General features: G+C 42.4%; 1 protein-coding gene across 1 annotated transcript in view; it reads left to right on the forward strand.

Annotated features, from left to right (window-relative positions):
* SAMD12 (sterile alpha motif domain containing 12) overlaps positions 1 to 24,723 on the forward strand; it is a gene marked incomplete at its 3' end in the record, with an annotated part of 252,591 nt that overhangs the window by 189,824 nt on the left and 38,044 nt on the right. Inside the window, exon 3 of the mRNA XM_082601196.1 lies at positions 12,157 to 12,286. Coding sequence (XP_082457322.1) covers positions 12,157 to 12,286 — 130 coding nt within the window. The remainder of the gene's footprint in view (positions 1 to 12,156; positions 12,287 to 24,723) is intronic.

Consider the following 24,723-nt stretch of genomic DNA (forward strand, 5'->3'; position numbering starts at 1 on the left):
TGTAGATTGTTGGGAAGATTAAAGACAATTTATCTAAAGTACTTAAAACAATTCTTCCCATATGCTGTTACAAAAATGTACCTAATATTATGTCTAGAATGGCATTAATCTCCTCTGCCACATTCCCAAGCCTGATTTGCTCCAACTTCACCAGGCCTGTTCTCCTAGCAGTTTCAGAGGAACAAGAAGAATGCCCAAGCACGGAGGGCCTCTTGACCTGGCCCATCATCACCTCTGCCTTGTTCTTTATTTTTTTAACTTTTTATTTTATATTGGAGTATGTCCGATTAACAATGTAGTTTCAGGTGCCCAGCAAAGCGACTCAGCCATACGTATACATGTGTCCAGACTCCCCTCCCATCTAGGCTACCCCATACTACTGAGCAGAGTTCCCTGTGCTATACAGTAGGTCCTTGTTGGTTATCCTTTTTAAATATAGCAATGTTTACAGCTGCCTTGTTCTTTTGATCAAAGCAAGCCACAAGCTCCTTTCTCTCCCTCCCCTAGACTCAAGAGATGGAGAAATAGATGCTACCTTGTGACCTAAGGACCTCAGGTCTTATTGCAAAAGGTCTTTTTTTTTGCACTGAGGACATTTTTGTTATCAATCTACCACATTGTTGTTCCAAAGGAATTTTGTAAACATATGAAATGATGATCAACAACCAATTTTCTGGTTCCTGTTTGCTTTCAGTTTTGCTTTTGTTCATTCAGCATTCACCCATGGATACGTGCTCCGAGTGTCCATGTGCCTTGGCACCTCGCAGGCATAGCCTCTCCCCTGTAGGGTGGGTTTATCTGGGTGGATGAGTGGTGGGTTTTCCCACTGTACCGTGAGCAGGCACACGGTACAGTGTGATCCTCTCCCTTCGTGTTCCACTTGACAGGTGCAACAATCTGGGCTGATAAGAAAGGCAGGCCTTGGTAACCAGAGCCATCTGGGATGCCAGAGGCATCTTGTTTCCTCTTGACTTACTGCGCATGTCTGTTTATTCCCTCCATGAGATTTTTTTTTTTTTTTTTTTTTTTTTGCGGTACGCGGACCTCTCACTGTTGTGGCCTCTCCCGCTGTGGAGCACAGGCTCCGGATGCGCAGGCTCAGTGGCCATGGCTCACGGGCCCAGCCGCTCCGCGACATGTGGGATCTTCCCGGACTGGGGCACGAACCCGTGTCCCCTGCATCAGCAGGCGGACTCCCAACCACTGCGCCACCAGGGAAGCCCCCTCCATGAGGTTTTACTGTTAGAAACCCTGATACCCAGTAGCGCACATTTGGGATGCAGCAGATCCTAACCAGCATTCCATGCAAGCATCTGCTTCACAGCTTGTAAGTGGTAGAGTCTACACATCTAGATGTGCACCTTTATAAATAGCTAGGTGCCTGGGGGATCTGGGCCATATCTTTGGTGTGGACTTAGGACACTTTGTGCCTGACTGTCCCCGGAGACAAGAAGGAGCTGACTGTGAGTCCGAGAAAAACCGCTGGACAACCTCTTGGAAGACATGAGGTGTTGTTTGTGTAGTTGCAGCAAAGCCGGCCTGAATAAGGAGGACCATTGCCTTGTGTCTCCTAATTTGGTATCTTTAGTTTTCCATCTTTCTTTTCTTTCCTTCTACATGTTCTCACTCTCGCCCTGCTTCTATACCTACCTTTTCCACTAGTGCCTTTTCATCCTCCTCCTTTCCTATCAGCTGTTTTTCTTCAGGTCTCAGCTCAGTACACCTAGCACCATCTCACAACGCCTGTAACTCAGCTCACGTCAGCTGAACTCCGAGGACTGTCTGTGTTCACTGCACTCTTGCTTCCCCAAGTCAGGCTTGGGAATCCAGCAGGAGAGTGTACTGATGCCATGCAAGGGATGCGAAGATAAGTCTCCTGAGTACATCATATGTGGCAGGCACTTTTAAGCATTTAGATAAACTACTTCTAATCCTTACACCAAGGACAAGATAGGAATTATTTCCAGCATATTGAGGAGCATGTTGAGAAAGGTTTAGTGACCTTCCCAAGGTCACAGTGCTAGTGAATTCCAGAGCCGGCCTTCAGTCCAGGTCCACATGATTCCAAATGCCAAGTTCTTTCATTATATCACTCGTCATGTCATTCAAAAAAAGAAAAATAGTGAGGATCGAGCTATCTTGCTAAGAATTATAGTGTTGGAAAGTCTCTGCATTTTTGGCTCAATATGAGAGAAATCTAATTGGAGGAAAGCCTGTTTTACTCTCAACCTGTGAATGTCAAAAGCACAGCTGGGACTTGAACCAGTTTTCTGACACTCAAGGCTATAGGAGCCGTGATATATGATGGACAGACCGTTGTTGCATTCCTTCAGCAAATTATTGTTGCTATGTGCCAGGCATTGTTCTAAAGTGTGGGATTCTTCGTGAAATAAAAAGGATCCTTGCCCTTGTGGAGGTTGCAAGCCAGTGGAAAGAAACAGATAATAAACAAAAGACAAAATAAGTTAGCTCTGTAGTGTGTGAGCTGATACTTACTATGGAGAAGGAAGCAGTGGAACAGGGTAATTAATGAGTGCTAGAAGCCGGAGGGAGGAGTGTTGCATTTTTAATCAGGGAGATTAAAGTAGGACTTATTGAAAAGGTAGTATTTGAACAAAGGCTTGAAGGAAGGGAGGGAATTAGCTGTGTGGGTATCTGGGAGGACACCATTTCAGGCAAAACAAGGAGTGGGTATAGTTGGCATTTGTGAGCAACAGCAAGAAGGCTGGTATCGTGGGAGCACATGTATTAAGGAAAGAGTCGTAGTAAAGGTGGCATCAAAGATGCTGTGTGCTCAGATTGCTTAAGGTTGTGTTAAATGTTTTAAAGATTTAAAATAAGGGCAAGGGAAAAACAAAATGACCTGTTAGGTGCATTAGGCACCTTGATGAAGTCATCTAGATGTGGCATAATAGTGTTTCTGATCAGGATCGTAGCAATGTCGGTGATGAAGAGATTGGAGTCTGGATGTATTGGAAGTTAGACCCCTCAAGTTTTCCCAGCAGATGAGGTGTGGAATACAAGAGAAAGAGAGGCATCTGTGATGAATCCAAGATTTGGGGCTTCAGCAACGGGAAGTGTAGCATTTCTCTCAGATGAGCTGTAGAAGGCAGTTTTTTTGTTTGTTTGTTTTTTGCGGTACGCGGGCATCTCACTGTTGTGGCCTCTCCCGCCGCGGAGCACAGGCTCCGGACGCGCAGGCTCAGCGGCCGTGGCTCACGGGCCCAGCCGCTCCGCGGCATGTGGGATCTTCCCGGACCGGGGCACGAACCCATGTCCCCTGCATCGGCAGGCAGACTCTCAACCACTGCGCCACCAGGGAAGCCCTAGAAGACAGTTCTGAGAGGAAGAACAGGAGCTCATTTTTGGCCAGGTTGAACTAGAAAAGTTTCCTTGGTATGCATATGGAACTGTGAAGTGATCAGTTGTATATTTGATTCTTTACTCTGGGGAGACAACAGAGAGAGACATACAATTAAAAGACGTGATCCCACGGACAGCACCAATGTGATGTGTGGACTGGAAATCAGTGCAGTGGGTAGTGAGATTTGTCTTGAATTGCTCCAGAGGTAGGACTCAAAAAATCAGTGAGAAAGATGATGGAAGTCTGACTTTGACACAAAGGACCATTTTGAACCACTAACGCTTATAGCAATGGAATAATGGTGTGTTTCACAGGATGCATTTTCTAATGCTGTAAACTTTCAGGGAGGGTCTTGAATCTAGATCATCACTTTCTCAGATCTAGATCCAGATTTCTTTAGATCTTGTGCAGCTTCAAAAAAAAAGAGAAAAGAAAAATGTAGTAATTATTTTCAGTTAAGGGATTGACATTTGCTCTTTATGTATTCAAGTAAAGTTGTTTACACACACACACCCTTGATACATCCATCATGGCCCAGGTTTACTAGTCACCATTCTATTGATAGATGTCTTAAAGTGTATTGGACTCTTGCCTTGGGTTTAAACTTGAACCTACTGACTATTTAGATTCCTTCAAACTTTCAGTTTCTATGATTCTGAGCATTTAGGAAGGAAAAAAACCATCAAAAAATTCAATATGGACAAATTAAGGGAAAACAATTATGTCAAGCCAAAGGTCTTTTTTTACTTTAATGACACCACCATGATGATGCCTTAAAAACAGTGGTTTTCAAACTTTTAATCCCAGGACCCTGTTACAGTCTTTAAAGTTATTGAGGACCTCAGAGACCTTTTCTTTACATGGATGGTGCAGATATGGGAGAATAACCAAGTACCCTGTTTAATAAGGATCTCAAATGATGAATTGAAACCTGCAAAATTGAGGTTCACAAAAATCTACCTTCAGTATAAGAGAGCTGTAGCTTGACAGAAATTCATTTAAAGAAGATGCAAAGTTTTAGAACTTTCCCCTAAGTCCTGTATAGTCAATGATACGACTCAGTAATAATGAAGGTTTAGGCTTAATAACACATTTCATTCATCATATTTAAGACACTGCCTTTTGAAGGAAATATTAACAAGCTACAGTGCCCTGTGGAGGAGACTGGAAAGTGAAAGGTCTAAAACAGTTGCCGTATGGAAAACAGTTGAAGAAACTAATCAGGGCCACACTGTGTACTTGGAAGAAGTACTGAAGTTGCTTAGCCACTACTGCTACTTAGAGGTGTCATCCTGCTCAGAAGAGATGAGCATCACAAATTAGGAAGCATAAAGTGATCCAGGTGATATTAAAGCAGTGGTCAAAGTTAGAAAATGTGAATGAAATGCATCTTTCATTCATCCAAGAGGAAAGGTGTTCAGCTTTTACCTGGAAACTTTCTAGCAGCGAGATACCCTCTCTTGAGAAGACAAGATGTTTAAGAGCGTCATTCATCCTAAGACATTTTGGTTTGAACCCAAAAGTGACCAGGTGGATGTTATAAACTTCCCTGGGGATAGAATACAATAGAAGAGATACCTTTTAAAATTTGTCTAACCACTGTTTTCTCATGAAAGAGTTCAGGTCGCAGAAGAGGGCGTTATTAGTACTTTAAAATTATATAATTTAAATGCCAAGTATTCTGTGAACTAGCCCATCCTTCTTGATCATTAGAGGCCCTTTTTTTTGGTAAATGAGCATAAAAGCTGCTAAAATATACATTAATGGGTTATTGTTTGTGTGTGTGTGTGTGTGTGTGTGTGTGTTCCTCTCCCCTCTCTTCCTTCCTTTTTCCAATCTTGAGTAAGATGACACAATAGAAGCCAATAAAAAGAAGACTTAGAACTAAAGAAAAAACATTACAAGATGGTAAGAGAAGGAAGAAGCATTTTTAGAGTTTGCAAATGCTTGCTTATAATGAGATGCTGCAAGTATGTTGCCCACTTCCTGATGTTTGGCCATAAAGCTTGCTTTGTCCTGCCAGTGGAAATAAACAAGTCTTTGCTTTCTCTGCTTTTTCGCAATCAACCCGCTGGGCTTCATGTAAGCTTAGCTCCTTAAGAGTTTGTACAACTATTGGGGACTTAAAATTTCAGCATTCTCTTATAAATCAAAACACAGTAAATTAAAAGAGAATTTATATTGCAAAACAAGGGATAATTGAATTACAAGATAAAATTTAACTTTAAAAGCACTTTGTAATATTGATATGTTCTTTCAATATCAGACTTCTTTAAAGCATTTTTTATTACTTAGCAGAAATGCTTCAGGTTTACCTTAAAGAACTTAAAACTTGAGAACTCTCTCCAGTTAAATACAAATCAGAAGTTACTGTAAAATGTAGCTGAAATTATTGAATAAGGGTAAATTAAAGTAGGAATTACTTGCAAAAAAAAGTAATTTGCAAACAACTTTTCCCTCAGGAATGTAATGTGTCTTTTGCATAAAGTGAGGTCTCTGTAAAACAGAAAGTGTGCATATGTCAATGCTACTCCCTCACTTGGTCCCAGCTTACCCTTCCCCCTCCCTGTGTCCTCAAGTCCATTCTCTATGTCTGTGTCTTTATTCCTGTCCTGCCCCTATACACTACCAAACGTAAAATAGATAGCTAGTGGGAAGCAGCCTCACAGCACAGGGAGATCAGCTCGGTGCTTTGTGACCACCTAGAGGGGTGGGATAGGGAGGGTGGGAAGGAGATGCAAGAGAGAGGAAATATGGGGATATATGTATACATATCGCTGATTCACTTTGTTATACAGCAGCAACTAACATACCATTGTAAAGCAATTATACTCCAATAAAGATGCTAAAAAAAGAAAAAGAAAAAACAGAACGTGAAGCCATCTGAAATACACATTCAGATTGTCTATAGAAAGGCCAGGACCAATTCAGAAAGAAAATGCCTAGAATTCCTCTTGGTGTTACAGTGCATGGAGGTTAAGGTAGCAAACTGCCTCCAGCCTCTTTCAGGGGCAGCAGAACAAACCAAAATTGTCTCCAGGGATGGATATCCAGAGAATGATGTAGCAGGCCTGAGTGTACAGAAAGAAACAGGGCCAGTGTTTTTTCTGATATTTGCCTTGGGCAAGATTTTTTTTCTTTATTTTCTACTGAATATGAAATACTATCTCTTTGCTTTACAAACTGTTATTTCGGTTTAGGCTCCTTCTGTGGGGGGAAATAAAATGCAGCATATTCGAGAAAATTATCTAACGTTGGGTGCGGAGAGAGGCATGAGTGTTGGGTGGCAGAGGAAAGGAGGAGAGTTGAAGTAACACTCTGGAGCTACGAAGATGGGACAACTCTGCACCTCCCAGTGGGACAACGTGATAAATAGACTGATGTGCGTTTAACACATGCTTGTTCCAAATGGCCCGTGGAAATCAGGTCTAAGCCTTTTAAAGAAACCAGGTTATGTTTCTGCTTTGTACATAGGTTCATTTGTGCCATCTTTTAGATTCCACGGATAAGTGATAGCATACGGTAGGTGTCTCTCTCTTGCTGACTTCCTTCACGTAGTATGATCATCTCTGGTTGCATCCATGTTGCTGCAAACGGTGTTATTTTGTTCTTTTTTATGGCTGACTGAGTCACTTTGCTGCACAGTAGAGGTTAGCACACCATTGTAGATCAACTCTACTTTGATTAAAAAGAAAGAAAGAAAGAAAGGAAAGAGCCCGGTTATGGCATTCACTCCCCAAGCCTGGGTGCTCTTGGGGTTGGGGGCATCATGACAGAAGGCAGAGGAGCGCAGGTTGACCTGGGCTGCTAGGTGAGCAGCTGAGGCAGAAAGAACAAAAGTCTGCTCTGAGAATAGAGAAGGCAGCACGCACTGGGGCAGCTGAAGTCCATGGTGGCTCTTCACAAGTGAATGTGTATGGCTGAGTAATAGTCCACTGTATACATGGACCACATCTTCTTTACCCATTCGTCTGTCGATGGACGCTCAGGTGGCTTCCATGTCCTGGTAGTGAGGTGAGGACCCAGAGACTGTCATACGGAGTGGGGTAAGTCAGAAAGAACAACACATACCATAGGCTAATGCGTATGTATGGAATCTAAAAAAAGAAAACTTGGTTCTGAAGAACGTAGCGGCAGGACAGGAATAAAGATGCAGACGTAGAGAACGGACTTGAGGATGCAGGGAGGGGGAAGGGTAAGCTGGGACGAAGTGAGAGAGTGGTGTGGACATATATACACTACCAAATGTAAAATAGATAGCTAGTGGGAAGCAGCCTCATAGCACAGGGAGATCAGCTCTGTGCTTTGTGACCACCTAGAGGGATGGGATAGGGAGGGTGGGAGGGAGACGCAAGAGGGAGGGGATATGGGGATAGAGGTATATGTATAGCTGATTCACTTTGTTATACAGCAGAAACTAACACACCATTGTAAAGCAATTATACTGCAATAAAGATGTTAAGAAAATAATTATTCAGATAAAAAATGTTAATGTGTAGCAAACTAATAACAAGTTCATATTAGAGCCAAGGCTAAGAATCAGTTGATAAATGGGGCCGATACATGTATCACTATCTGAGTAAGAGACAAACAGGGCTTATTAATGGTAGGAATCTGTATCCCTCCCCACTGTATTTGTTATGCCTGTTTACACGGAGGCATATCCCCGTAGGTTTGTGTGGTCTTAAAAATCTGTACCTGAAGCTTTGTGTTTATTGCTGTCCAAGCATGTAACACCAAATTACTGCTGAGTAAGAGTATATTGTGAAGGCAAAGCAAAGCAACACCTGGATTGTTAGCCTCAGAACACCTGGATTTATAATAAAAGGAAATTTATAACACAAGAGTACATGGTAAGCCGGTGAGGATGTATTCTGAGTTGACTTGGTGTGTTTGGATTAATCTCCCCCTGAATCTCCAGTTGATGAGACTTGTCTTGGAGCTGAGGGTGCTCCATTTCCTAGGAAATGAGCAAGTTAAAGAATGACCTCCCAGGAAGTTTGGTATATTGATGTATAAGCAATTTATCTTCTTGCCTTTCCCTTCCTAATTTACAGCCTTCTGTGACTGGTTTATAGGGGTTTTCAAAAGATGTGATTAGCTTTCCTTGCAAGAAACTTGCAAGGGGTTTCAGGGCAATGATGTGTCAGCTAAGAACTCATTCAGCTAATCTGAAGGAAAATTTTTAGAGCAGGAAGGAGCCAGATTCAGAGGTGCTGACTTGTGAAACATGGTGGGAAGTGCATTCCTAGCTAAAAGAGCTGAAACTCTGGCTTCCTAATCATGCGAGGGAAAAGTGATGACTAGCAAAAGGGAAAGAGCTAAACAACAACAAAACATGCACTCATTTGCACCATCCATGCCAGAGGCCCTTCTTTCTCATCAAAATTAGGAAAGCAATTGAAATGGTTGTATGCAGTGATTAGAGGGAAGATGGCTGGCAGGCTGTGACTAGAGTATGCAGAGTGGAAGGGAGAGACGGACAAGTCTGATTAGGAGCCACGTGAGCAGCACACAGTCGGGGTAGAGCAGCGAGGGCTAGACTTGAAATTCGCTGCTGATTAAAAGTAAGGCAGGGCTTCCCTGGTGGCGCAGTGGTTGAGAGTCCGCCTGCCGATGCGGGGGATGCGGGTTCGTGCCCCGGTCCGGGAGGATCCCACATGTCGCGGAGCGGCTGGGCCCGTGAGCCATGGCCTCTGAGCCTGCGCGTCCGGAGCCTGTGCTCCGCGGCCACAACAGTGAGAGGCCCGCGTACCCGCAAAAAAAAAAAAAAAAGTAAGGCAGGTCTGTGAGCTCAGGCTCAGTGAGAATGGTTTCATTTCCTTAATTCATTCGCTTGTTCACCGTGGCTCTGTAGAGCATCTGTTAAGTGCACGGCACTCCGGGGAGCACAGTCATAACTATTGTATCCTCACTGAGTGTTCCAGTTACTAGGGTTGCAAAACAAATTACCCCAACTTCCACTTAATGGTGGAAGACAACAATACATGATGCTCGTGGATTATGTGTGTCTCTGCATCATGGCGTCTGGAAGTCTGAGCTGGAAGATTTGAATCCTGGTAGCCGGAATCATCTAAAGCTTGGTTACTCATTTGTCTGACAGTTGATAGGGTTGGTGGTAGCTGTCAGCTGAGACTTTAAGCTGGGGGATTGGCCAAAACTCCTATACCTGGTCTCTTCATATGGTCAGAGCTTCCTCATGCTATAGTGGCCAGGTTCCGAAGGTGAGTGCCAGAGAGGGTGAGCCAGGCAGAAGCTCTGTATCTTTTCTGATGTAGCTCAGAAGTCACAGATAGCACCAACTCTGCTGTACTCCACTGGCTAGGCCCTCCATGAACCCTGTCAAAATGCAGACGGAGACAACATCAACCCCAAATATCGGAGGAATGAAAGTCACAGTCAGTGAAAAGGAGATGTGTATGTGTGTATGTATGTATATGTGCATATATAAAATCATCTTTGGAAAAATGCAGTCTGCCACTCCTGAGAGTGAAAGAAAAAAAATTACCACAGCACAGAGTAAAAAATGATGTTTCATTTGTAATGATTTTATAAGTGATGGCCCAAAGGATCATACAATTCAAAATATACTAATAAAAAATAACACCTGAACACTGTTTTCTAAACTTGAATCGCCTGCATTTCACTTCCACTGTTTTTACTGTTACCATCTGTATTATTGTTTCCTTAATTTTTCTTGAAATTGACCCATTTTTTATTGAAGTATAGTTGATGTACAATATTGTAAGTTACAGGTGCACAATATAGTGAGACACGATTTTTAAAGCTTATACTCCATTTATAGTTATTATAAAACATTGGCTATATTCCCCGTTTTGTACAATATATTCTTGTAGCTTATTTTATACCTATTAGTTTGTACCTCGTAGTCCCCTCCTCCTATCATGCCCCTCCCCTCTTCCGTCTCCCCACTGGTAACCACTAGCCTGTTCTGTATATCTGCAAGTCTGCTTCTTTGTTGTTATAGTCACTAGTTTGTTGTATTTTTTAGATTCCACATGTAAGTGATATCATACAGTATTTGTCTTTCTCTGACTTATTTCACTTAGCATAACACCCGCAAAGTCTATCCATGTTGCTGCAAATGGCAAAATTTCATTCTTTTTTATGGATGAGTAGTATTTCATTATATATACACACACACACACACACACACACACACACACACCTTCTTTATCGATTCATCTATCAATGGACATTTAAGTTGCTTCTGTATCTTGGCAGTTGTAAATAATGACCCAGGTTTTGTTAACTCAAATTTGTTTTAAAAGCAATCTAGGTATTACTACAGAAAATACAATGTATTTTTGCCATAATTTATTTGTCATAAAATAAAGGTAACCTTAATTATTAAAAAAGTAAAACACAGCAGTTATTATATGCTAGATGAAAATTCTGCTTTCCAATGACAGTTCCGAGGCTGAAGGAAGCCCTCTCTTTGTAAAAGATCATGTTAGCAGGTGTTAGGAAGATGTTAAATCACACTCATACAAAGTCAAGGCTCTCCCCTTCACATAATCTGAGAGATTGGAAGAGAAGTGAAAGAGAATGATCCCTAGTGAGGTCAGTGATATTTAAGCCCAGGTCTGTGTACTGTCCTACATCCTTTAGAGAACTTACTTGTATTAAAATCCTGATCCAGAATGCAAACACTGATCCAGAATGATAAAGATTATAGCTAGTTAGTTAAGCTCTCACTTAGCCTCAGCCAAGTCCCTGGGATCTGTGAGGCAGACCAGCATCTGGCACAGTTGATGCTTGTTGATGAATGAATGTATTTCTAACCTGCCATTGGTCAAAGGCTGGGTCCTTTGCACCTCTGTGTTCCATTTTTTTGTTTTGTTTTGTTTTTTTGTGGTTTTTTTTTTTTTTTTTTTTTTGCTGTATGCGGGCCTCTCACTGTTGTGGCCTCTCCCATTGAGGAGCACAGGCTCCAGATGCACAGGCTCAGTGGCCATGGCTCACGGGCCCAGCCGCTCTGCGGCATGTGGGATCTTCCCGGACCGGGGCACGAACCCATGTCCCCTGCATCGGCAGGCGGACTCTCAACCACTGCGCCACCAGGGAAGCCTTTGTGTTCCGTTTTGTTTCATGAGCCTCCCTGAAAGATCCAGTGAGCAATAAATGACTCTGGCTAGTTGGCTTCTACATGAAGTCTAGCTACACTCATTATCTTATTACCATTCCCCACGTGCTGGTGGAATTGACTTTTTCCTTACCTACTGTGCATAAATAATTCCTAGACTTTACAGGACCACCCTAAATCCAGAGCTCTCAGGAGCTATTTGTATGTAGGTATCTAAATCCTGTAACATTCATTCCTAAAGTAATTACTAGCACCTGCTGGGGCCAGTTATCCTAGGTCCTAGAGATATCAGAGGATAGTGAGAAATGGACACTTTCTTGGGATACAGAGAAAGGCCACTTGGGGGCAGCTGTTTCACCCCTAAAATTTAGTCAGTTGCTTAGCAACCTAATTGTCTTGTTGTTAAAGGAATCATCAGAAAACACTACTTCCTGGGGACTTCTCCCAGTAGAGAGAATCTGAGAATAGGTGTAGTTTTCATGGCCTTCTGCACCTGGACCTTTTCTTTCTGGCTTTCAGGGGCATGGAGAAGGTCTGCAGAGGCTCAGAGGAAGACAAGAGTCAGATATTTATCTTCAGGGAATCCAGCCTGTAGCCTTTACCACACTATAGGACTTCTAACAGCAGTGCCTTTCTAGGCATGAGGCTGGCATTAACAGATCTTCTTTTCCTTCTTTATTTATAGTCAGCTACGGTGAAGCTGTCAAAACCGGTGGCTCTGTGGACTCAGCAGGATGTCTGCAAGTGGCTGAAGAAACATTGTCCGAATCAGTATCAGATCTACAGTGAGTCATTCAAACAGCATGACATAACTGGTAAAGTATGCAGTATCCGAAATATTTCACTCCCTCTCCCTCTTCCCATCTCAGTGGCCTTTCCCACACCCTTAAAATGAAAAAGCATCTCCCTGCTGAAATTGTCTGGCATGGGTTTACTTTAAAAGGAACGATAAATTCCAGATCCGGGCATGCCATGCTACTTAACAAGCATAAGTGGTTATTACAGGGAACCATGGATTTTGAATGTCCAGTATAAAAGTATGTGGTAATCAGGGTAAGGGGTTGGGGGATCCTAGAGAAAATAAGAGTGTAGCAGTCGTAGAGTAAAGAAAGGGAGGAGATCCTTCAAATTAATTTGGTTACAGGGTCTGTAGGTAGATGTTTTAAGAAAAGGTTTCTAAATAGGAAAGTTCTGGGCTGAATATAATAATACTAACTCACTGCCCCTGAGATGAATACCCTCAAAGCACAAATTAAGACTCCCTTTAAATCAAGGGGCTTCGAGTATTATATGTGGAAGTTGAGAAGTGCTTGGCAGCAGGAAATATGACAGCATAATGAACTGTAAAAGCCTGTAGGATTGTGTCTCTCAATTGGAGAATGGAGTGGGTAAGGGGGAGTGGATAGGTCCACGGTGGGAGCCCATCAGAGTAAGGGGGTCTTTTGCAGACCTCGCCTGCCCACCTGCCCTGAGATTCTGCTTGATCGTGGGTACCATTCCTCCCACCCTCCTCTTCTGCAAACCCTATAATGAAAGATAGGATGGAGGAACATGCCCTGTGCACCAAAATTGTGCTTCAAGGTGGGAAAAAGTGTTGAGAAGATCTCATTCCAGTCCAGATTCTTCTTTCTTCTAAGTAAAAACTGACCCTCTAGTGGGAAAGGGACTTGCTGTCGAGTAGCTCAGCACACCTGATGCCAAGCCCTTTCCAAACTCATACTTTGCATCTTCAGAAATGCTAACCTCTCTATATTCACTCCCTTTTCACTTTGAAAAGGGTCACATCCAACAGAAAGCATTTATTTTTGCAGTTCAGTTCTTACCCTGTAGCTTCAAAATCTGGGGCAGATCGTACCTCCTTAGAGCAGGACTAGATGGGTGGTTTTCAAAGTGCGTTCCGTGGCGCCCTTGGTTGTACTAGAGGCTGCCAGAGGGACATGCTTTGGGTTGAGGTGGGTGTGTCTGTTTCACATATTCAAATTGCACAGAAAACTTGATTTGGAAAAAAAAGGCTTCTAATATTAAGTAACATTTTATTTTATTTTATTTTATTTTTATTTATTTATTTGGTTGCATTGGGTCTTCGATGCTGCACACAGGCTTTCTCCAGTTGCATCGAGTGGGGGCTACTCTTAGTTGTGGTGCGCGGGCTTCTCATTGCTGTGGTTTCTCTTGTTGCAGAGCTCCGGCTCTAGGTGCATGGGCTTCAGTAGTTGTGGCACGTGGGCTCAGTAGTTGTGGCTCATGGGCTGTAGAGCTCAGGCTCAGTAGTTGTGGTGGACGGGCTTAGTTGCTCCACGGCATGTGGGATCTTCCTGGACCAGAAATCGAACCCATGTCCCCTGCACTGGCAGGTGGATTCTCAACCACTGCGCCACCAGGGAAGTCTCTAAATAACATTTAAATAACGCTGAGCTACATTATCAGAGATTCCTGATGACCAAGTTAGTAATGTTTAAATATGTAAGGAACACACAGGTGTAGCTCAAAGTGAGTTAACAGAGAGTGAAATCCTCCTAACTTAAGCCTAGAAATGGTCCGTATTGTGCTTCTTTTCTCCTCCGAACTGGAGATAATGGCCCATTTGGATGAAATTCCTGAAATCCTGAAGGCAGTGTCAGAACTTAGCTTAGATTCCAAGTGTCTAGATTCTTTTTCTTAGTCCCTCCCTTAAGGATATAAGAAAATCCCATACAGGATCAGTTATTCCACCCCTAAAATTTATCAACCCGTTAGTAACCATTTGGCTGATTATGGTAACCTTCATCAGATAATGTCTGTTTCTTAATGCTTGTGTGATAGTAATGGCAAAACCTTTTTCATGATCTTATTAGAAAGTAGTGTTACCTTTTGTTAGGGGTGGGAATTCTGTGATACCCTCGAGGGAAGGGTAAGCGTTTATAATGGTTTGAAAAGGATGAGCATTACACCCCCGTCAGAAATAAAGATCTCCTGCTTCAATGCTTATGGAGTAAATGGTACCACTTCCTAAAGCTTTCTGCTAAGTGGCCTTGTGTTGCAAACAGCTGTCACATTGCTTTTGGTGGCATACTTGGTCTCCGCAAACACCTCTGGTATTGGTAAATTGCAGCCTTCTTGAGATCTTGGACAAGCTGCTTAACCTAGAGAGGTTATTCAGCCTCACTTCTTCATCTCCAAAATGGAGATGATAATAACAATACCTATCTCAGAGAGTCGTTGTGAAGATTAAATGAAATGCTATAAACAAACCACTAAGTTAATCATGTATTGATACCTTCTACATATTAGCACCGTGCTGTTCTTCATGTTGAAACTCATCTGGAGGTGTCTAAAATCATACTGTTACTTCATTCTGAGGGCAGCCTGTTTTCTGGCAAGAAAAGAAAGCAGGGGATTGTTGGGGGACTTAGGAGAGAATGATTTCAGATTAACACTTGACACACACATCTTTCTGACCTTCACCTATTCAAGGCCTCAGAAGACCACTCTTGTCCCCTGTTCCTCTCCAAGGGTGAATGTAAACTACCCAAATGATCACAGGTGCCAAGTGGCCCGAAGATGGCTTTCAGGACTGAAGCCAGCCTGCAGTTACCAGCCCTGTGATGCTGGCTGCTGCAGGAATCCTAGTACCCTTGTAGGCTCTGATAAACTGGGCAAAGAGGATTGTGAAAAATCAAGACATGATGGCAGAGAGAGCCTCCGCAGCCGATGCAGACAGTAGAGTGTCTTAGAGTGAGGGCCGGGAGGGGGTTACAAGTGCCAGGTCAAAGCCCAGACTTGCAGCTTAGCTCTGTGATTCGGTGAAGGTGACTTGGTGTACTCCCGCTTTCTTTACCTGTAAAGAGGAGATGATAATAGTACCCGCCTCAGAGTTTGAAAGTAGTTCATGGTCACAGTAAGCAGGCAGTGAATGTTAGCTGCTGCTGTTTTCCTAAGTGCTGCTGCACTTTCTATGAAAACAAACCACACACCTAAACACTGATGAATTCATCCATCTTTATTATCCTGAAAATTATAATGAGCACCTAAGGATGGGGGTTGGGAGCTGGGCTGGTAAGTATCCTGTGCTTATCTGCGAGGCCGCAATAAAGATGTCCATATGTCTCTTATTTATGCTTAGATTCTCCTGAGTACTGCTGTTCATTTATGTGTCTTAAAGCAAGGGTCTCCAATATCATGCTCATCAGGGAAGCATGTTATATCTCTGTAACATATAAACAATCCCTTAATTTAGAGGCGCGTGGGACCATGACGATAAATAAAAAAGACATATTGAATGGAAAAAAGAATCAGGAAGAAAGAAAAGATGGGCTTTCTGATTACAGACCTAAGGCGAATCCTCCTCCTCCCACCCGCCCCTGTTCTCCACCCCTCGACCTCTGACAAGCAATAACCGTGCAGCATCACACAAACTAGTTTCAAGTCAGTGATCTGAGAATAATATTTATCTTAAAGGGTTGTTGGAAAGGTTAAAGGGGATGATGCATGTGAAGGGTTTAGCTTTATGCCTGATACATAGTAGACATCCGTTTAGCAAGTATTTAGGGAGCATCTACCCTGTACCAGGTTTGGGGAATACAGCAATAAATAAAACAGTCAGTGATGTGTGTAGAGAAAAAATTGTGCCTCCATAGAAAACTGTGCATCCTCAATAGCACACATCATTTCGGGTTATCTAATTCTCATTCTACGAAGCTGGTCTACACCGCTGTAAGTTGTAGGTAAGTGATAGCAGTATAAAATAATTCTTGTTGGTAGATGTGTAAATTCCATCCCACAGAGGTTCAGTTGGCTTCCCAATCCACTGTGGAAAAGGTGAGTTTTGTCTCCCATTTACACATTCATTTCATTCCTCCTGATCTGAACACGTGTCTGCTCTTTGGCTTCTCCTTTGTGTTGGTTGTAACATCTTATCAGTTTCCACAAAATCTTAAACATGTGTATATTTTTGTATATGATGAGAGTCACGATTTTAACTTCTTTTGAAAATGACCCTTTAACCTTGGTATTTGTTTCATTTTTTTAAATTGGTTTCAACCAACAATTCCACTACATTAACATCTTTCTGATGCCTTTGTTTAAAATACATTAAATTCTAAACAAACTCCCCCCTCCTCCCTCCAGTTTCTCCAAAGTCTAAGGAAACTCATGGTATGTTTTAACACACCAGTATTGAAAACATTGTGCAAATTTCCTATGAGAATTTCATTGTGTCCAGAAGGCACCTGCTATTTTATGGCAGATGAGTTAAATCAGAAGAGATGCTACTAGTGGTAACTCCCTGCAGAAGTGCTCTTAACAGGCATAAGATGGTTAGAACACCTGAGAGGCATTAGGATAGATAGATTTAAATCATCAGATTAGGGTTGAAGGAAAGAAATTTGTCTATTTTCCTGTGCTTGCAAGATTCTTTCCCCAGCTTTCTGAGGCCGGGCTTGGAATGCTGATGAGGAAGCTCTACTGGGGCCAGGTGTAAGCTCACAGGCAATGTTCGGATTCTTTTTTATGCACAGTTAAGAATCTTTTCAGGTTTGAGGCAGTTTCAGCCCCTGGCTGTGCCTGGTATTCTTCCTGTGGTGGCTGCTAAAATCAACTCATTTCCTTCAGCATCAAGCCTTTCCTCTGTAAAGGGTTCTTTCCCCTCCCAACTTTAAAGACTTATCTTCGTGGGTGAGGCACTCAGAGCTCCCCAGAATACAAAGTGCATTTTTAGAAGCTATTTTGAATGTGTAAAAGGTTTCCACATGGCCTGCTTCGTGGAACACAGGTGGGAATCCTTTAGATGTCGGCAGGAATAAATACTTACCCTGTGAATGTCCCCTGCAGGTGGTCAGTATTGACTCGTCATATTTCTCAGTGGTCTCCTACAAAATCAGTGAATACTTCTGGTTCTTTCTGTGCTTCAGACACTGCCCATTTGTACCTCTTTCCCCTTTTCAAAATATTCCTCTGGGATGTAGCACCCTGAAATCTGGCAGTTCCGCTTATGCTATTGAATAAAGGGGAAACCTCTTTATCTTTTTGAAACCTTTGGATTGTGGGCTCTGTGCATTTGCTAACATTTACCCTTCTGCTATTGTCTTCCTAGTCTTTTATCACAGTTAGAATTACCCATGGAGGTCAGTGGGGTGTGTAGTAAACAAGTGTCCAAAGAAGTGGAGTAATTATTTTATGTGCTGTACCTGTGAGAACACTACCTCATGGAACCCAGTATAGCCCAATAAAATGTGGGCTTGTTGAACTACCACAGTGCTTCATCTGCACATTTTCTTGTCTTCATTGGTTTTCCCTCTGGATAGTGTGTTCTACTTTTGTATATCTTTGTGTTTTGTTACATTTCTCTTTTGTATGAACTGCTCTACATTTTTTATTGAATCTCGAGCAGCATTTTCTATCTGCATAGTAGAGTTTTGACATCATCAGGGCATGAGTTTCCCACATATTAATTTTCCAATAACAGCATTTATTCTTCATTTTTAACACCCTTTGATAGAAAGCTTACTAACATCACCTCTATACTCCTCAGCATTCTTAAACCTAGGATGCTGAATTTGGTTGTCTTGATGATTCAGGATAATAGATTTCTGAATGTTGGAAGTGACCTCAGATGTCATCTGAGGTTTTATGGGGTCAGTTTAAAAATACGCCTTTCAATGGGAAATACGAATGGAGATCAGAATATCAGCTTCATTCCTGATAAAGCTTTTTTGGAGAATATCCTTTAGGTCTTCAGATGAATTGATTTGCTAAGAATATTTTCCCTCTAAATGAGGTATTCTAGTCACTGGCACAGCTGGGAAGTGCCCCTCTAACCGCCTGGGAGAAAGCAGACTGCATCAGGCACCCAGGTCATAAGACAGGACAGAACATGAGGCTGGTCTGGGCAAACCCGTTTCCTGCTTCCAAGGGCACCAAACAGAGGGGAGGAGAGAGAGGCCAGGAGTGTTAGTCAGGGAAGTTCTTCCATGAAGAAATAGGGTGGGGAACGAGTGTCCCCCTACCACTTCAGTCAGGTGTCTCCCCACGTGTCCTTTCCAACATCCCTGCTAGATGGCCAGATAGCCTTTGCTCAGACACCTCCAGGGATGAGCCTTTCATAATTTTTTTTTCTTTTTTTTTTTTTTTTCTTTTGCGGTACGCGGGCCTCTCACTGTTGTGGCCTCTCCCGTTGCGGAGCACAGGCTCCGGACTCGCAGGCTCAGTGGCCATGGCTCACGGGTCCAGCCGCTCCGTGGCATGTGGGATCTTCCCGGACCGGGGCACGAAACCGTGTCCCCTGCATCGGCAGGCGGACTCTCAACCACTGCGCCACCAGGGAAGCCCAGCATTTCATAATTTTTAAAAGCAAACTGTTGTTTTTTGTTTGTTTGTTTTGGTCCAAGATTTTGGATGATGGTGGCAGTTACAGTGGTTGGTTTTCCTTACTCCCTCCTACTCTGAGCTGCAGGGCTCTCAAATGCCATGCTTTCTTCTACCATCCTCAAACCCACCTTTTTACCTGGATAATTCCAACTTCCTTTCGGGCTTTAGTTCAGATACCACCTCCTCCAAAAGCCTTTCTTACTCCTCCTCTTCTGGATTAAGTAACCCATCCTGTAGCTCCCAGGATAAAAGCCCTGTGATAGAACTTGTCCCATGAAGTTGATAGTTGAAAAATTTAATGATTAGAAAGTTCTGCTGAGGTTTTACTGAAACCCGCCCCTAGATCCTGTTTAGGTTCCTGGGTTATAGAAACCTTTGCTGAAGAAAGCCCTTCATGACTTCCCCCCAGTACAGATTCACGTGCCAGGCCTCCATGGAGCCATGATGCCGTCCTCCAGCCTTTTCCTCATCCCAGCGGCCTGTTGAGTGGCTCTACCAACATGCTTTCTCCCAATTCCTTTCTTCATCGCTAGTAAAGGTCTGGTTTCTGCTACACTGAAAACTTACACGCTGTTTGATGGGATTTCCCTAAAACTATTTACCCTCTACCCATCTGTCTTCTCCTGCCTCTTGTTTCAGAAAGCATGCTCTTATTCCCTTCTACAAACAACCTTTTCTGCCTCTCCTTTAACCAGATGTCCCCTATATCCTCTGGATATTTGCTTCCTCAGTTACAGTCATCCTCTCATCTTCAGTCTAGCTGCACTGGCTACCTCCTTTCTCTCTAAATACAGTTGACCCCTGAACGAAGTGGGTTTGATATACACAGGTCCACTTATACGCAGATATTTTTCAATGGAAAATGCAATAGGACTGCATGGTTCATTGAATCCGCGGATGCAGGGGAACCATGGATACGGAGGGCTGACAGTACTGCAGGCGGATGAACCCCCTCATTGTTCGAGGGTCAACTGTAGCTTCATTTTAGCCCCTTGACCAATCCCTTCCTATTCATTTCATTTACTTGTTAAATCATAATTAATTCATTTGTTTTATAAAATTTATGTGACCACAACCACATGCCAGGCATAACACTGTACCCAACAGCTTCAGAATGTATGTACTTTGCAGTTCAGGGGACTTTATTCACCACGATGTACTATACGCCAGGGCACAAATCAGTCTCAGTAAATTTGAAAAAACTGAAGTGGCACAGGGTGCATTCTCTGACCGAAACAGAATTAAATCAGAAATCACTACCAAGATAATCAAGAAGATCCCAAATATTTAGAAACTTAGTGCACATCCATGTAACCAGATGGGAGAGGGAAAAAAAAATCGCAAGAGAAACTAAAACATATTTTGAACTGAATGATAGGAGAAACATTAATATTTCAAACGTTTGTGTGGTACAGCTACAAAACTTAGAGGAAAATTATAGCATGAAATGCCTGTATTAGAAAAGAAAGAAGAAAGAGTTGAAATTGATTAATTAAAATTTTACCTTAAGAAGTTAGAGAAGGAAGGATACTAATCTCAAAGAGCTGAAATCAGTAAGACAGAAAACATACAGGCAATAAAGAAAACTAACAAAGGTAAAACTGACTCTTTGAAAAGATCAATAAAAATTGATAAATGTCTAGATAGCCTGAATGAGGGGAAAAAAGACAGCATCAAGTGAGAAATTGGGGATATCACTAAGTTTTCTACATTCATTAAAAGAGCAGAAAATATTATGAACAGGTTTATGCCCACATGCTTAACAACTGAGATGAAATGGACTAATTCCCTAAAAACTATAACTTAATATCTGACTCAAGAAAGCTAGACAATTTAAATAGCTGTGGATCTCTTAATCAGTTAAACTTTTAATCAGAACTTCCCATAAAGAAAGCTTCAAGCACAGAAGGCTTTTTCCAATGAATTAAAACAGTCGAGAATTAGCAACCAAATTTTCACAAATTATTTCAGAAAATAGAGAAAGGGGGAGCGCTTCCAAACTCCTTTTATGAGACCAGACTAACCCTGATACCAAAACCTGACAAAGATATTACAAGAATGGTGTGGTACGGGGCTTCCCTGGTGGCACAGTGGTTGAGAGTCTGCCTGCCGATGCAGGGGACACGAGTTCGTGCCCCGGTCCGGGAAGATCCCACATGCCGCGGAGCGGCTGGGCCCGTGAGCCATGGCCATTGAGGCTGCACGTCCGGAGCCTGTGCTCCGCAACGGGAGAGGCCACAACAGTGAGAGGCCCGCGTGTCGCAAAAAAAAAAAAAAAAAAAAAAAAAGAATGGTGTGGTACGGACCCATATCCTTCATGATCACAAACCTACAAACCTCGACAAAATACAAGCAGGTTGAATCTCACAATAGACAAAAAGCATATTACATCATGGTCACGTGTGCATAGGAATGTAAAGTTGATTCCATTTTTGAAAATCGATGTGATTCGTCGTGTTAAGAGTAAGTGAAGAAAGTCATATGATCATCTCATTAGATGCAGAAGGCTTCTGATTTCAGCTCTGATATGTAAAGAGCTTGGATGTCATCACTCTGATCCTTACCACAAGAAAAAGCTGGACACAGTGAGTTTCTTGATAGTCTGGTGGTTAGGGCTCCACGCTCTCGCTGCCGAGGGGTTCAATCCCTGGTTGGGGAACGAAGATCCCACAAGCTGCACGGTGCAGCAAAAAAAAAAAAAAAAAAAAAAAGCTGGACAAACTGAAAACCAGTGGGTTTTTTTTTTTTTTTTGGACCCATCAGAGAGCTGATGTCATAACGCAAGTCACCCCCCTGAAATCTGGGGAGTAGGGCACATGCAGGAGATACAGAACCCCAAAGACCTGCTTAGCTGGAACAGAGACAGACCAATAATAGTGGACAAAATATTTGGACACTTCACAAGGAAGGTAAAAGAATGGCCAATAAGCACATGAAAATATGCCCAGCAATATTAAGTCATCAGGAAAATGCAGATACAACCCAGTGAGATATCACTTGACACCCAGTAGAATGGCTGAAGTTCAAAGGATTGGCAACACCAAGTGTTGCTGAGATGTAGAGCAACTGGACCTCTTGTACACTGTTGTTGTGAGTGAATATGGTGCCACCAGATGCAGAAACTAAATTTCTTACACAGTTAATCACACACTTATTAGATGATCTGCCATTCTGCTCTCAGATATTTACTAAAGAGAATCGGAAACATATGTTCATAAAAATTCCAGTCCACTCATATCCGAAAGAGCTTTACTCAGACAAAAATTTTAAACAACGCTTACCTCCATCAAGAGTAGAATGGGTAAAACAAACTGTGCCATATTCACACCAGAAACAATGCAGAACAATACAAAGGAACCAGCTACTGTTGCATATGACAACATGAATGAATGTCACGTTGTACTCAGAGAAAGAAGTTAGGAAGAAAAGAACACACACAGCGTGATTCCGATCATATGAAATTCTAAAACAACAAAATTAACTTACAGTGATGGCAGTGAGATCAGTGGTTACTTCTGGGGGGGCGGTGTGGCAGGGTTCTAGAAGGGAGATTGATACAAAGAGGAGCCACGGAACTGTCTGTGCTGATGAAAATGCTTCGTATCTTTGTCACAGTTATCTATTTGGCACCTCAAATCTGTGAAATTGATTGTAAACAAGTTATATCTCAAAGCTGGTTTTAGAAGCCTGTGTGCTTTCCAGATTTTCTAAAATGGACATACTGTTTTTAAAAGGAAAAAATGAAAATGTCATTCTGCATCTTTCCATACTAGCTGTAGGATCATTTAGGTTAAAGGTAGTTAAGTGAATAGATAGAGTTTTCTATTCATTTATCTATAATATATAGTTATAGATAATGAGATTGAGTTTGAAAATCCACTTTATGCATTTTTCACTGGAAGAATAATCAGATACCAGAACATTCTTATAAAGAAAGGTATAGTCAGCCAGTTGTTGGAAGATGTACTGCTGACGAAAGAACAGTTCTCTTGTCTTATTGAGATTCTGCTTGTTGAGCCTACACCTGTGCATCCAAGATACTTGTATTTCACAGATGAGTTAAATTTCAGAAAATATTCATTGCCATAGCATACAGTTGGCCCTTTTATATTTTACTCATTAATAGCTTTTCCAATTAAAAACTACTCTCACCACTTTTTCAATTAAAAACTACTCTCTCCTTTTATAAACCAAAGGAATTTTAAACAAAAAAAAACCCCTCATGGCTTAAAAATGAAGTACATTTCACTTTAAGAAAAACATGCATTGTTTTTATTTCTCCCATTTTCATCACAGATCAGCGCTGCTTTGTTAAGTTAGTTAAGGAAACTGCTGCTCTTGGAGACATTTATTGATATTCTAAGTACATCATTTATTTAATATTAGAGTTGGTATGTGGCAGGATAAGAATGGAAGTTGTCACCAAATGAACTATGCATTGTTTCACAGATCAGAACAAGAACAGAAGGAATATACTTTTCTTAACCAGCAGCATAGACTTAAATACACCTCATATACTGCCCTTGTATCACCTACTGACTGCTCTCTGTAGAATTATTATAATCAAGGCTCCTCTCACAGGTGGGGGGTTGCTATGGTTACCAGTTTTCTCTTGGATGACCCTCCCCTCCTCATCACCTTTATAGGTTTTATAGTGTGGGAAACAGACTAAAGGAAAAGGCTTGCCTAGGTCCCACGGCCAGGAAATGGGGAGTTGGGGTCAGGAGCTAGCTTTCTAAACCCTTATCCCAGTGCCTCTCTCACTTACAAGATACCCTTTTCCTGGCCAGCACCAGATAGCAGACCCACACCAAAGGCTTCTGAGACCTGAGAAATGCCAGTGCCAGCCAGAAGGAATTGCCTTACCAAAGTTGTAACCCTGGAGCAGTCCTGCATTAGAAAACCCCTGACATCTTGCATAATGCCAGTTGTTTCTTGGAGGTTTTCTATGTGGTCTGCTGAGAACTGTCCGCCTGTCGAGTACCTAGAACTGTCTGGGACCATTCAGTGTTAGCAAATTGTAGCTCTCAATCTTGCAAGCTGTTACAGGTGAGGATGCGAGGCCCAGACTTCAGTGGGCGACTCAGGCTGAGCACTTACCATCAACAGGACCTACCACACAGGCTTTTGGGAGGTGAAAGGAGTTAAAACATACTTAGAACAGTGCCAGGTACATTGTAAGGGCTCAATAAACGTTACCTGTCATCCTCATTATTGGTCTGTGTTTAGTAAGTGAGAAGCATTTAATGAGGACCACCATGGGTTCTGCACCGTGCTCACCACAGTGAGATAGAAAAGCAAGACACCACTGGTTCCATGGTGTCGGACAGAAAAGCAAGACACCACTGGTTCCATGGTGTCGGACTAGAAGGCACCTCCTCCTGTCTCCTGTTATTCACATGAGTAAACAGAGTCTCGGAGCTAAACTGAGCTGTGCAAGGGCACACAAGTTCTTGGATTACCAGGAACTGTTAAAAGCTAAGTCACATTGCTATGGGACAACAGGAGACCCATTCTTAGGGACAGTCCAGCAGGTTGCCTGGCTTAGAAGTAATCAGAGTAGGGGCCTGAAACGGACAAGACTCCCTCTCAGTGAGCGTGTTTTTCCACTCCCAATTCCAGGAGCAGAGTGAAGGTTTATAGCCACCAATTCGATCTCATACTTCCTTACTTGCAACCAGATCCAGCTTCTCCTTCTCTTCCCCATCTTTATTCCACATTTCCAGTTCCCTATGAGAATGTCACATTATACTAAATCAAATATGACCAAAGGTCTAGCTTCTTTTGCTCCTGAGCTTTTTACCCTGTCAGAGGAATTAAGTCAATGAAGCACAACCTGTCCTGAGAAGTCCCTGTTTGCTTTTCAGCTTCTGTATCAATTTGATTCCTTTTCTCCTGATGGTTTTGT

This window comes from Mesoplodon mirus, assembly GCF_964341445.2.
Source record: "Mesoplodon mirus genome assembly, chromosome: 16".
In the NCBI taxonomy this organism is placed as follows: domain Eukaryota; kingdom Metazoa; phylum Chordata; class Mammalia; order Artiodactyla; family Ziphiidae; genus Mesoplodon; species Mesoplodon mirus.